At 35.0% G+C, this 14,764-nt stretch overlaps 1 protein-coding gene across 4 annotated transcripts in view; it reads left to right on the plus strand.

Annotated features, from left to right (window-relative positions):
• Positions 1–14,764, plus strand: part of RGL1 (ral guanine nucleotide dissociation stimulator like 1) — a 306,958-nt gene that overhangs the window by 205,842 nt on the left and 86,352 nt on the right. For all 4 annotated transcript variants that reach the window (XM_031937021.1, XM_023501823.2, XM_031937022.1 and 1 more), the window contains one exon: positions 282–490. In XM_031937021.1, coding sequence (XP_031792881.1) covers positions 282–490 — 209 coding nt within the window. The remainder of the gene's footprint in view (positions 1–281; positions 491–14,764) is intronic.

Genomic DNA, 14,764 nt, shown 5'->3' on the forward strand with positions numbered 1-14,764 from the left:
TTTCCTTCCATAAAACATAGATAATAATGCTCTCCCTCACAGAATTGTGTTAAAGGTCATATAAAATAAAGTAAATGGATTGTTTTGTAAAATTTAAAGTACTACATCAATGTCAGTATTATTTTACTTTTTAAGAGAGATAGGACAGAAGAGTAGAAGTATCACACAGATGACATTGTTATTATTGTTAATAATAGACATAATTCTGAATGAATTTCAGTATTTTTAGCTTTATTATGGGAACTATTTCTTCAATACATCTTCTTTGATTTATTACATAGGTTGAAGGGGACCAATTGCCTCCTGGACATACAGTCAGCCAGTATGAGACATGTAAAATCAGGACCATAAAAGCTGGTACCTTGGAGAAACTTGTGGAAAACTTGTTGACCGCTTTTGGTGACAATGACTTTACCTATATCAGCATCTTCCTGTCAACTTATAGGGGTTTTGCCTCCACTAAAGAAGTACTGGAGCTGCTTCTGGACAGGTAAGAATTTAGGGGTTTTTGAAACTGACCAAACAAACTATTGACAGAATGGAGAGAGATATAGTGAATGTTAGACCATCTCCTCCATGTGTGTTGATGTACAGATGTATGATGAAGCATTAGTCAGGAGGAAGAAAGTTTGGAGAGAATGGTAGCATAGAGAGCTGAGTGGCTTAAGAAAAATGCCATATTGGAAATGCATATGGAGGGTTAAAGTGGACCTTTTGACCTTTTAGTTTTTTCCTTCAGAAATTTTCAATATTTTCATGATTATGTGGAAAAATATCATTAATTATTATTATTATAGTTACTGCTACAATTCAGGCCATAATGTCACCTTTTTTTGAATTAAATTTTATTTTATTTTGAGTTTCAAATTCACTCCTTCTCCCTCCCCAACCCATTGAGAAAGCAAGAAAAACAAAACCTATTAGAGATATGTATGATCAAGAAATACAAATGTCCATATTAGCTATGTACCAAAAAAGGAAAGAAAAAGTGTTTAGATCTTCTCTTTCTCTACCAACTCTTTAAATGGAAATGGATAACATGTTTCATCATGAGTCCTTTGGATTTGGGGTTATTGAATGGATTGTAATCAGAATTTCCTAAGTCTTTCAAAATTGCTTTTTAAAGATTTTTTGTTACTATATAAATTTTTTCTTAGTTCAGCCTACTTCACTACATCAGTTTGTACAAGTCTTCCCAGGTTTTCTCTAAAATCTTTCCCTTCATAATTTTTATAGTACAATACTGTTTCATCACCTTCATATATCATAACTTTAGTCATTCCTCAACTGGTAATTCTTTGGCTTCCAATTCTTTGCCACTATGAGAATTGTTATAAATATCCACGAGTTCTTTCCCCTCTTTTTTCAATCTCTTTGAGGTATAGACTTAGTAATAATGGAGCCAGGTCAAAGAGAATGCAGTTCAATAGCTTTGGGGTATAGTTCCAAATTGCGTTTCAAAATGTCCAGATACATTCATAGGTGCACCATCAGCACATTAAAGAATCTATTTTCTCACAGCCCTTCCAGTGCTTACAAATTTCATTTTGGGGTCAACTTTGCCAATAAGAAACACATGAGGTGATACCTTATTTATTTTAGTTTGTATTTTTCTAATTAGAAGTGTTTCAGTATTATTTTTTACAGTTATTGATAGCTTAGGTGTCGTTCTCTGATAATTGCCTGTTTATATCTTTTGAGCCCTTATAAAGTAGAGAATGCTTTCTATTCTTATTAATTTGAATCAGTTCCCTATATATCTTAGGAATGAGACTTTAACCAGAGAAACTTGCCTCAATATTTTTTCCTAGTTTCTTGCTTCTCTTCTAATTTTAGCTGCATTAGTTTTGTTTGTACAAAACCTTCTTGAATTTATGTAATCAAAATCACCCATTTTGCTACCTATGAACCTCTCTATCTCTTATTTGGTCATGAACTCTTTCACTATCTACAGGTCTGAAAGATGATTTCTTCCATGCTCTTCTAATTTGCTTATGACAACACCCCTTATGTTCAATTGGAGCTTATCTTAGATTATGCTGTGAGAAATTGGTCTATACCTTGTTTCTACACTGCTTTTCAGTTTCCCCAGTAGTTTTAATTGAATAATGAGTTCTTGATCCTATAGCTGGGAATTTGGGGTTAACAAAAAATAGTTTTCTAGTTTATTTTCTTCTATGAGTTGTGTGTTTGCAGATAGTTTGATTAAATAGGTTCTTTACCAGTGACTGAATTAATAAATAAATTAATAAATATCTACTGGGAAAATTAATAGCAGTTTTGAATCCTTCAGATGTAAATGATACTAAACAGCCACAGCCTATCAGGCATTTTATAGAATTCAAATATAAAATAGTCCTTGCCCTCTAGTGCTTTAGGTTCTGAGGCAGCACCAACCATCAATTATAGTTTATACATTTCACATTAAGTAAATACATCATTTTAATGATCATTCTTTTCACCCCCTTCAATTTTATTTGTATATCTTCCTTTAGAAGACATTGAAATTCATGGGAATGTGAGAATTCTCATTCAATTCTTGCAGCATGAGATTTCCTGTTAATGAGAGGCTTTTGGTGCCCAAATCTCAATATAACAAATTTCTCTGGATGAGGATTATTGAAACTAATGAATTTCTCCAAGTTGTTATCTTTATCACTATTTGTTATGTGAGATTCATCAGATTCTATAAAATTCAATTCACTAAACATTTATCAACATTTATTCTGTACAAGCTGGATGCTGCTAGAGTACAAAATTAAAAACAAAACATGTTGCAATCTCTTGAGGGCAGATATTCAACAGAAACACTATTAATTAAATACCAAGTTAGAATCAGGAAATGCATCTTGGAGGAGGAGGTGTCTGCTGACCTGTACTGCCAATCTGTGCTCATCTTTGGATCTTAGGGTCTCTATTTTGTCTGGACTGTAATTTGATTAGTGAAGAGAATTCTGGTGGAGGCAATGCTTTCTGATGTAGAGCAGTAATTCTTCTGCAGCTCAGTCTTACATAGTTGGGATCCAGAGAGATCAGATGGCTTTCCTGCTGTCACACAGTCAGCATGTGCCAGAAACCATATCGAAACCCAAATTTTCCAGTTTCTTAGCTGGTGTGCAGAACAACTTCCAAGATCATCTCTTCTTCACAGGTGATTGTTGTGACTGTGACATGTTCCACTGTGTCTCAGACAGGTAGATCTGGCATAATCTTTCTTAAGAGAGGTTTGTAAAGCTGAAGGATGCATTGATGGAATGGGAGAACAATTATTTTTTCCCATCTCTGCATGTGAATATTTCACACTTACAAAGTGAATTTATGTAGCCTTATTTTCTTTCAAAGAGTACATGTAAATTTATGGAGGAAAGAAATTGGGGACATGGGGGAAAAGGGAAAAAATATTAATTACAAATCCATACTTTTACTTGGGATCTGATGACATCTTCTTTGCTGAGTACATTGACAATAGGCCACAGCTGTCTGTAGTCAATAGACTAATACAGATATATGTCCCAGTTGCTCATAATAAGGAAGACTAGCATACAGGAACTAGTTTATTTAGTCTGTGACTCTCCACCATGTCGCTTATATTTACTTTCTTTTTCCTAAAGGTTTCTTAATGGCAAAAATAGGCTTTTGAATTAAAAATATGAAATTGATAATTTTCTAAAGTCTTAAGAATAAGTATATACATATATATGCATTTATTAAATTTGAAATGATATCTTAAAAAAATTTGGAATCTCAATTTATGATTGGGGTGGGATATACTGCTGCAGTATATCCCCCCTCAGCAGATGAGGTCAGAGAACTCATTCTGCATGTTGTTTCACTTCTAAGGACATGCTGAACCTCTCCTTGAAGGAAAGACAGACCTTGGCAAAAGAATTAATTTTCCTTAAGTTCTATGAAGTTCAGATTTGTTTGCATTTATACATACTTTTATTTTATTTTAAAGAACAAAACTTTAACTTGTTTCTGAAATGAATCCAATCATCCAGTGTTTATCAAGTACTCAACAATATGCCCAGTACTGAGGTAGGGACTATAGGAGGTAGGCACTATAGTAAGATATAGGACCTGTCTTTAGGGAGCTTGGAATTTTATTGAGGAGACAAGATTTATACAAACCAATTAGAAAACACTGTAAACATTGTAAACAATGTAAAATCAAGATTTAAATTATGTTTACATTCCGAAACAGTAGTTCTCAATCAATCATCAAAGACTCTGAGATAGAATGTATATATGTGGGTCTGTGGGTATATATGTGTGCACAGAGTTATTGTAAGTGAATTGTGAATCCATAAGAATGGTTATTTAGAAGACTCAATAAATAATATCTTGTACTTTAAGTGCATATAGATGATATGATTAATTTAAAAGAACTACTAAATTCACAGTAGCCTTTTGTCCTTATATTCTGATTCTAGTTAGTAAATATTAATAATAAAATTGCTAACATGTGGAGGAGTCTGAAATTTTTTGATGCCAAAAGGAATTCCTTCTACTAAAATGATTAGAAACTATTGGTCTGGAAGAATTGTGGTTGTTTAAGGAGAACTTATATTGATTTTTTTTCTCCTGTAGAAATCACATTGGTTTATGACAGACATTTTTGTGTGCAAATTAGAACATGTCTTTTTCTTTCTGTGACATTAGTAGATTTGTTTTCTTGAATTTGGCCAATGTGTGGATTTTAAGCAATACTGAGAACTTATATGAAGTCCTTGGATTTTTTTTTCCTGAGGCAATTGGGGTTAAGTGACTTGCCCAGGGTCACACACAGAAAGTATGTCTGAGACCAGATTTGAACTCAGGTCCGTCTGATTTCAGGGCTGGTGCTCTATTCAAAGCACTAGATAGCTGCCCCAAGTTCTTGAATTTTTTTAAAAAAAATCTCTATAAATAAGTCTTAAGAAATTAAAGGGAAAATTTGTTTTCCTCAATCATGTATTTGAAATCCCATTTCCCTAACAGCAAATCATTGTTTATGGATCTCTGTATCTAATCTCTGTCACTTCCTTTGATTTCTCCATAGTAGTTGATTTACCTTTTATAAAAGAAATAATGCAAAGTTATTCTAGCCTTAACCAGTCAGAAAGGGATTGAAGGCAGATGCTACTACACTTTTACTTCTCACTCTTCAGTTATAATAACAAGAAAAATCCCTATGCTTACTTGAAGTCAAGGTCAAGCTTTGCTTTTAAGCATTCAGAACAGATGGCTTATCTCATGGAGAATTTGAATTTGATTTCCAGACTGTCTTTTTTCCCCCTCTTCCAATAACTTCTTTTTGCTAGCAGTATTGGGAATTGATTAGTAAATAGTGAGGTCACTTGATTGCTGGGATAGGCTGGTGGTGATGGGGAAGTCCATGTTTTTGTTCTCTTGTATCAGTATACACAAATCACAGGGAGTTCTGTTTCCTGTGCAGAATTCTCTTTATGGATTGGAGTTAATTTTAGATCTTACTGGCTTCCTTTTAGCTGAAGAGGAAGCCCTTGTGTTATGGGTTAGATTCTTCTCCCCCTTTCATTTTCCTTAACTTCAAACATTTAAAATCCATTCTCCCATTGTTCTGTGACCTTAATAAGGTAGCTGGACATCCTTGGTTATTTGAAGCCTTCAATGAAGAAATAAAGGGATTTTTAAGTAATGGGCAGGCACAAGTATTGTTTAAGTAATTTGATACTGTTCTCAGTCTAAGCCAAGGCAATGTAGCTTGTAGCTATTCTTTAGGTTATTGTTTATCATTATTTTTCCTTTCTTCATTGCTATCTATGCATTCTTTATGGGGACACAGTTCCTTAATGTCAAAAGTGATCAGAAACAGTAAGAGGAAAATACACATCTCAGGATGAAAACCAGAAAACTTTGCAAAAACTACTTATGTCACTTAGGTCTCACTTTGGAAAACAGTGATTTATGGTCTGAATTATCCTCCTAATTTCAAAGGGAATCCTTTTTCTGAGCTGGGTGTTATTAGAACGATGAGGAAGGTTAATTTGTTTCCTGTTGTGAGACCATTAATTATTGTAATGGCTTATTTAAATATACCCTCAGAATTTGCAGAGGAGATAGTTTTTATGGGGGCAAGGTATTTAACACCACCCACTGTTTGCAAGACAGGAAGAAGTGCCCTTCTAGTTTTTGAATAGTACTTTCCATTTATTAGACACATGGTTTGTTAGAAAACGAATGGAATCCAGATTTTTTGTTTCCAAGTTGAAAATGGTAGAGAATGAAAGATAAAATGTTTTAAAATACACTCTTTTTCAGTGAAGGTATAGCGTTCAAGTGGGTTGAGGAGATTATATATATATATATATATATATATATATATATATATATAATTTTTTTTTTTTTGCTGCCTTTAATGATCATCCATGGTAGCTGTGGCTCATGAGATGTACCAGAAAGTCCCAGATAAGTATGAGTGAGTTATTTGATCGCTAATTAAGTCAAAGTAAGCAATAAGAGACTATTTCTTAAAACTGACCATTTGACACATGATAGGGTTGAGACCTTGGGGACTAAGTATTCAGCCTCAGCATAGTGTAATTATCTTCTACTGTGTAACTATCTCTCTTCTACTGATGCAGACTAATTCTAATGAACCCCTAATTCAAGGAAATTATTTCACAAGTAAGTGATTGGTGACAGGGTGGAACCAGATTCAGATATATGAATGGTTTTAGGCAAACCAGTCACCACTGCTAATAGAATATCCTGTATGAGGTTGGGATACACAAGCAGCCCTTTTCACAGAGCTTTGCTTGTTGAATTAAATTGAATTAATATTTCTTTAGAAAATAGTTTGGTTTCTGGAAAAAATTCTGCAAAGCAGTCCTGAAAAAAAGAAGAGATTGGGCCTTGATTGAAGCTAGACACTAGCTGTGAGCTAGAGGAAGTCACTTTTGTTTCCACAGACTGTCTGTTACAGGCACCAAAAATAATGTTTCCTTTTCCTTTAGGAATTTTAGTTTATTTTACGGGGAAATTCATTTTCTGACATCCTGTCTGCTTTAGCCACAATCTCCTATCATCCATAGAAATTAATTTTTTTTCATCAAAACTTCCTTTTCATTGAGGACTCTGGAATAGTAAAACTATTAGAAATACAAATTTAAAGTATATTTAAATTCCATATTTTCTTGGTCAAATCTGTGACAATCACATAGGGAGCTTTCTGTGTAGAAATTCTGTGTACTAGATACAGAGAGGCAGCACATTAGTGCTAAGTTATAAAACTTAGAATTTTAGAGAGTTGATTAGGGGCATTGAGAAGTCAAGTGACTTGTCTAGCATCACACAGAATGTGTCAGAAGCCTGACTTGAATTCAGTTCTTTGTAACCTGAAATCCAAGGCTAGTACTCTATTTCCTCCATCACATTGTCTTTCCATTCAGCTTTCTTTAGAAGGAAGATCTGCATCGGAATTATTTTTCCTATAGAATGCATTCCAGTTTTTTAAAAGTTGAATTTAAGTAAATTAAATGTTCACCCAAAGTAGCAAGAAACTTTAGTGTGCATAGTATAACCTTGTTACTTTTCCTTTTAGTAGAAATCATGGTTGTTTAGATTATAGTTGAACATGAGTATTAGAGGAGAGTACTTTAGGGAACAGCTATTACAAGCTGCTATTTGATTTGTTCTACCTTTAGGACAGTGGTTTTCAAAATATGATCCCTGGAGAATCAACAGGGCCAGCTTTCATGGGCTTGTCTCTTTTTTTCTCTTCCATGAGTCAGTTCTGTATTTCTATTGAATAGAAGACAGACATGAAATCTTTAGTGTTTAATTTGACAAAATACTTTAGTTTTAAATCTAGTGAATTTTTTCTTTCTAGTGCCTAAAAGAGGGTCTTGTATATAGTAGATACTTAATAAATAGTGGATGAATTGAATTAAATATAATGGCAAGAGACATAAGTAGATACTTTCTTCATGGATGTTTTTGTCCCCACCATACTGATGAGTGTAAAAATAAAATATGAAAATTATTGCTTTGTGAATCCCAAGATGCTCATCCCATATAACCTAAAGGAGACAACTCATAGAAAATCTTACTGCCACCCCCATTTCCTTCCTAGCTTATGGCTCTAACATAATGGATATCCTGGAAAGGGTGAAAATTCCTTGGAAAACCAGAAGTTTTTCTAAAGTTCGTTTTTTCCCCCCTGCTTATCATAAGGGATAAGTTTAAATAGTATTTCCTGCCCAAGCACAGATGACCCTTAGACAGGAAAGAACTGATGGACGATGTACATGTGGTGGTTAAATTATTTTTTTTAAAGTTGGGCTTTAGTTAGAGAGACAGTTTTAAAAATGAAACTAAATAAGAATTAGGAGAAGTGATGGGGAAATAACGATAAGAGTTATCATTGTAGATTTGGAAATGTCTCTAACACAGAAATAATGAGCTAAGTTTGAACAGGGAATAGTATCAGAAAGGTTTTCTTGCTTTTACTACCCTGCTTTTGACAGATAGGGAAAAGTAGTTGCTTTGTACATGAAATGACTGAGATATAAAGAGCTTCACAATAATTCCCACTTCATTTAACTGTGTTACAGTCTAACAAACAGTCTATTAAGGGGCAGTATGTTCAACATGACACAGGAGAGTAAGATTTGTCTTTCAGGAGAGGGTCTCCAAAGCTTGTGCACATGGATTCAGCCTTCCTCAGTCAGGGTGCTGAGGAACAGGGCTCAGTGAGCCATCACAGAGAGCTGAGCTCAAACAGCGTGTCTTTTTGCAGCCACGACAGAGATGAACTCAACTTGGGAAAACATGACTAAATCAAAGGACCAAGTTTATCCACAGCATACTTAAAAACTGGCCTCTCTCCTCCATGCACCACATGACATTACTGTGCATTGACCAGAAATGTTTAATCTGCTATTTTAAAGTTAGGTAAGATTAAGACCACACATGAAGGAAAGTAATAAAATTCCCTTCTGTGCTGATTTAGTTGTCTTTTGCAAATGTTGATTTACTTCAGTACAGTGGATTAGATTCCTGCCACACAAACCTGGGAATTCTCGATAAAAACATTTGGTGAATGCAAAAGCCTATCTCTGTGGTAGAGGGAGGGTGGTAGCATAGAAATGATGCTCCCATATTATGTTCAGCCAAAGCTTAAAGGACACTGTTAAATATCTTAGCACCCAGTAATGAATATTTCTTTTTTTTAAGTGAATACATAAAAGATCTAAGATATCAAAACTATTTGTTTCTATGAATCACTTTTGGGGTAGGGCGTAGTTTTGGAAGTGGAAAATATTTGAGGGTGGGAATGATCTTTTTGAATAGAAGACTTTCCAACTTAAAAGGGTCTTTTGGCATATACCCAACTGCCATTTAGACTTACCACCATGCCAAAGTTGGAGAATCAAAATAGGATTTTAATGGGATACAGAAACATACTGAAAAATAAAGTCTAACAATTTATATTTGATAATCAGAAGGGTTGTTTATAAGAGAGAGGTGAAATTGTATTCTTGACACTAAAGAATAGGGAGAAATAGAAAGACATTTTTTTCCCTTAAAACTAAAAGGAATCTACCATATATCATCTCACTACAACCTCAGTTAATTTTTTATTTAGGTTATTTGCAATACTTTAAATTGAAAAAGGACTATAAAACTTGTTTTTTCATGTTTCTAATTATAATTTTTATTTATTTTTTCATCCTTATGTTTAAGTAAATTTGGTTTTGAATGTGGCATTGGATTGACTGCTCTTTGTTATTTAGTCATGTCCAACTCTTTGTGACCCCATTTGAGGTTTTCTTGGCAGAGATATAATGGTTTGCCATTTCCTTCCTGGGTTCTTTTTATAGAGGAGGAAATGAGGCAAACATACTGAGTGACTGGTCCAGGGTCACATAGCTAGCAAGTGTCCAAAGCTGTATTTGAACTCATGAAGAGACATCTTTCTGACTGCAAACCCCAAACTCTTTCCATTGCACCAACTAGCTGATCCTTGTATTTCTCTAGCCCTGATGAATAAAACTTTTTGACCTTTGGTTTCTCTGTCAAGATTGTTGGTTTTGATGGTTTTGTGTTAATGTTTTGTTGTTGTTTTTAAATGTAGGAGAGGAAAACAATAGTCTATAGTATAAACCAATAAAACATAATAACAGGAAACTGTCAGATATGCAGAAAAATGTCACAAATTAGCCAGTGATTCCTTTGTGCTAATAGAGAAAATAATTGCCTCAAGATCCTCTTGTAAGATGAGTAGCCAGACATGTCTTCATTCCTAGTGCAGAGCCGAACTGTTTGGCCTAGGAAATCTCAAGTCTTAAAACTTATTCTTCAAGTTGCTGTTGACACCCCACAGTTTTGCATGTGCACACACGCGCGCGCGCGCGCACACACACACACACGCACGCGCGCTTTCTTTTATTTGAGCTTATTTTTGCAGCAGCAACTGTAGAATGTTAGCAAATAAAGTGTTTGGGATTAAAAATTAGAAATAAGGAGGGGTTACAGACAGGCCCATGGGTTGGAAGAATGCACAAAATAGTCCAGAAAAAGAGAAACAGATCTGAAGAAAAATTGTGAAATCCTATACCCAAAGTGATAGTGATCATGTTTAAAAAATGACTTTGAATTTGGAAGTGAAGTGGGATGGGATGGAGAGAAGATAGAAAGAAGACTTCTTTTTTCTTTGTTTAATAGTAAAACTAATAGTAAGTATTTTTTTTTATGGTCTTCATCTTAAAAAGGGTGGAGTTGCAGATGTTGCTGAGATAAAGTTACTTTTCTGATTCTTGATGGAAATTAAATAGCATTTTGTAGTTATTAAGTAGGAGAGGGAATCTTGGCTCTGCAAATCACAGAATTTGTTGTTTGCTGTGTAAGTGTAGATCTTTAAAGCTGTTTCAATAATGTGGAAATGCACAGATGTTACAAAGATCAAATAGACATTCTGATGTCCTGTCCATAGGCTAGGGTGGCAGCCAGCTGTGTGACCTTGACCCTTAACATCTCTGGGCCTTCAAAGAGTCAAAGCCTCAGAGCGGAAAGATGCCTGAGAAACCATCTATGCTATCCCCTACTGTCTAAATGGCAGCTGAGTATATGTCAAAAGGTCCTTTTAAGTTGGAAAGATTTCCATCTAACCAAGACCCTTCCCATCCTCAAGTATTTTCTACCTTCAGTACCACATCCTATCCCCAAAATGATTCATAGAAATAAATAGTTTTGATGTCTTGGATCTTGTATGTATTCTTTTTTTTTTTTTTTAAAGAATATTTATTATTGGATGCTAAGACATTTAATAGTGTCCTTCAAGCTTTGGCTGAACATAATATGGGAGAATCATTTCTATGCTACTACCCTCCTTCTACCATAAAGATAGACCTATTGCACTCACTAAATGTTTCTATTGACAGTTTCCAGGGTTGTGTGGCAGGAATCTAGTCCACTGTTCAGAAATAAATCTATTCCCTTCCTACAGGAATTCCCTTTACAGTTTTCTAATAAATAGAATCCAACTTTCGTTTGGACCTACTCTTGGGTCTTGTCTAAAATTTTATGGTACCATGAATCTTCCAGCTTTTTTTAGTCCATTACTTGTTTAATAACTGTCTCCTCTAGGAAAGGCACAGGAAAATCAATCCCTGACTTTGCCTGGAATCTCCTTTTTCTTCCTTTTGTCAACTTGTCTTCTCTCTCTAAGTAACCACAGGTGCTGTAGCTAGCCATGTTCTTCAGGACATATTCCTCAGACATATTTGAATGGAGATACTTGTCCTAGAGGACACTCAATTAATTAATAAGAAAAATAGCATTTGGATAGTACTTCATAATAATGATAAGTTTTATATTTTAATTATTTATTTGTAAGAATAATGATATTTATTGGTATAATATGTAGTATCCGAGAGTCTGAAGATCTGGTTTAAGTCCTCCTTCTGTCATTAACTAGATCTGTGAACCCTAGAGATCACTTAACCTCTTTGATATATAAAATAAAGGGATTGAGCTAGATGATTTCTCAGGTGCCTTCTATTATAACATTATATATCTCATTATACATATATAACTCATTATATATAATTTGAACTTGACAATAATCTTGTCATTTAGGTACTATTGTTATTCCCATTTTATAGATGTGATTTGTCCAGGATCACAGAGCCAACTAATAAATGTCTGAGGCAAAGTCTGACCTCAGGTTTCCCTGGCTCCTAGATCTGCATGCTATCCACTAGGCTGGTTGCCTTTAGTGGGTAGGCTTCCCTCCCTCCTTTTTTTTTGTTATTGATCTTTAAATTTTGTTACTGATCCTTAGGTTAAAGTCCATATTTTCACCAAAGAAGGTGCTGGCTGTTCCAGACATCTACAGACAATTTCATCTGCATGACCCCAATTGAATGAAGGTTATATTTCCTTTTGAAGCCCCCCCCCCCATTTCTCAGTCTCTCAACTTAAAAATGGATGGTTTTCTTAGGTCACAGTTACATGGTACAACTAAGCTTACCAAAAGCACAATTTCATAAATCACTGGCTTCCAATATGATTTCCCTGTTTTTCTCACAGTCTGTACCTCCCTAATAGTCCCACACCACACATACACAGCTGCTCTGTCTACCCCGTCTTTGTTCCCAGCTGCCTTATTAGAACTTAGGAGGGCCTATGGAGGGAGACCTACTGCATTGCTTCCCGGACCCTGCCTCCTTCATTTCTTAGAATTATATTAGGTTGAAAGGCCCCTGTGCAGGGAAGCTTTCCCCAAAGCACAGAATTTTAGAGCTAAAAGGGACCTGAATTCCTCTAGGACACTTTTTGCTTTTTTTGGGGGGGGGGTTGTTTTTTTTGTTTGTTTGTTTGTTTGTTTGAGATTTGGTCTTCCTGTTTTTTTTTTTTTTTTCAGGTCGGAAATGTAGCCATCACACACATCCCCAGCCCTGCTGTAGATGGGCTCAGGAATTTTGATCTGCTTAGTTTCTGTCTTGGCTTGGTTTGCCCCTCTTTAGGAACTCTCTTGCCCCCACCTCACCATGGTGCTGGACTCAGTGTCCAGCTTAGCCCATTAAACCTCAGAATTCCTGAGAACTGCCAGCCGCAGGCTGTCCAATAGCAGGGATTACAGGTGTATCACCTTCCCACGCTCTGTATGATTTTTGAATAACTCACTTGTCCAAAATTAAAATACATTTTCTTTACCTCACATAGGCTTCAACAAAATCAGCCGTTCCTTTCTGAGTCACAATTTTCTGCTTACTAATCAGAAATCAGTTAAATATTACCTCCCCTACCATCATTACTATGGTCCAGTAAATAATTACTCAGAACTAAATTTTGCAACTTCTTAGCAGAAATTTGACAGCTTGGGTAGAAACAGGGCATGGTAGAGAAAGCACTGAGTTAGAACCAGGAAAATTGGGTTCTTCTCTAAGTTGGCTGTCTGATCATGGGTGATCAATTGACCTGAGTTCTGTTGCTTTCTCTACAAACTGAAGGAATTCTCAATTATTTCTAAGCTCCCTGACAGCTTTAACTTTCTCTGCTTCCATCTTTTTTGCACCTCATTGATTAACAACATTTTTTTCCACTCACTGGATAATTATACACAAAGCCAAAATTTTTGAGAATTTATATTTTTATTTGAATTTTATGACTTTAAGGTATCCAGTTTGTGACTCATAAATCTTTTTAGGAAGTTGGAGCTTTGATGTTTACTTTCAGGAGAGAGTTTTGAAAAGTTTTTTTTTTGGGGGGGGGAATCATTTTGACTGAACTATTCTATAGAAAAACCTATTTTATTTGCCACACTAGCTTAAATAAATCGAATTTGACTTTGAGTTTGTGGGGAAGATATGAGTGGGCCCAGGCAAGCATCAAAGAAACTCTAATTCACCTGAAAACACTGTTAGGGTAACTAAGGTGGTCTAATCTCAGAATCTGGGACTTGTGAACTCTAATGCCAGATTTCATATTATTTGATTTGTGAACTTCTACTAAAGTTCCATTGAGGAGATACTGTCATCATTCATCTGTAAAGTTCTTTAAGAGTAAAAAAAAAATTATAGCAATAGAAATAATGCTTAAATAACTGATAGGGGGCCTCTGGAAGATGCATATTTCAAGGTGCTTTCCATTTTTTACCTTTCCCCTGCTCATTAAGATTTCCCTTCTAATCTTGGCTCTGTGCTTCTTCTGTTGCACAAACTATTGTTATTAATATTTATACTACATTTTCATATTTTAGTCTTATGACGATCTGGATTGGAAAATACAAGTCTGGGATTTAAATCCTAGCTCTGATAATTGTTAACCTACATGACAAATCACTCAATTGCTCTGAACTTTGGTTGCTTATATAATGAGAAAGTGCTTATTTTGGGGTCAGAGAGGTTGGAATTGAATTCTTCTTTTGCCACTTAGCATCTCTATGTGTAAGATAATAGTTACTCTGAACCTGTTTTATTCTTATGCAAAATGGGTGGATTTTACACTTCAAGCTTCTTCTAGTTCTAAATGTGATCATATGATCTGGAAAATGATTGCTGTGGGGGCACATATAAAAGCACTTTCTACTTGCTATGATTGTATTTACCCTACACATTTCTCAGGGTTGCTAGGATTGATGCCAATTCTACAAACATTTATTTGGTGTTTACTATATGCAAATCACTGAATGAAGTAATGGGATTACAAAGACAAAAAGAAAATAATCCATGCTCTTAAGGAGCTTCCATTCTGTTGAGGAATACAACATGTACATGTATTGATATATTTATGATAT

Source organism: Sarcophilus harrisii, chromosome 4 (assembly GCF_902635505.1).
Source record: "Sarcophilus harrisii chromosome 4, mSarHar1.11, whole genome shotgun sequence".
In the NCBI taxonomy this organism is placed as follows: Eukaryota; Metazoa; Chordata; class Mammalia; order Dasyuromorphia; family Dasyuridae; genus Sarcophilus; species Sarcophilus harrisii.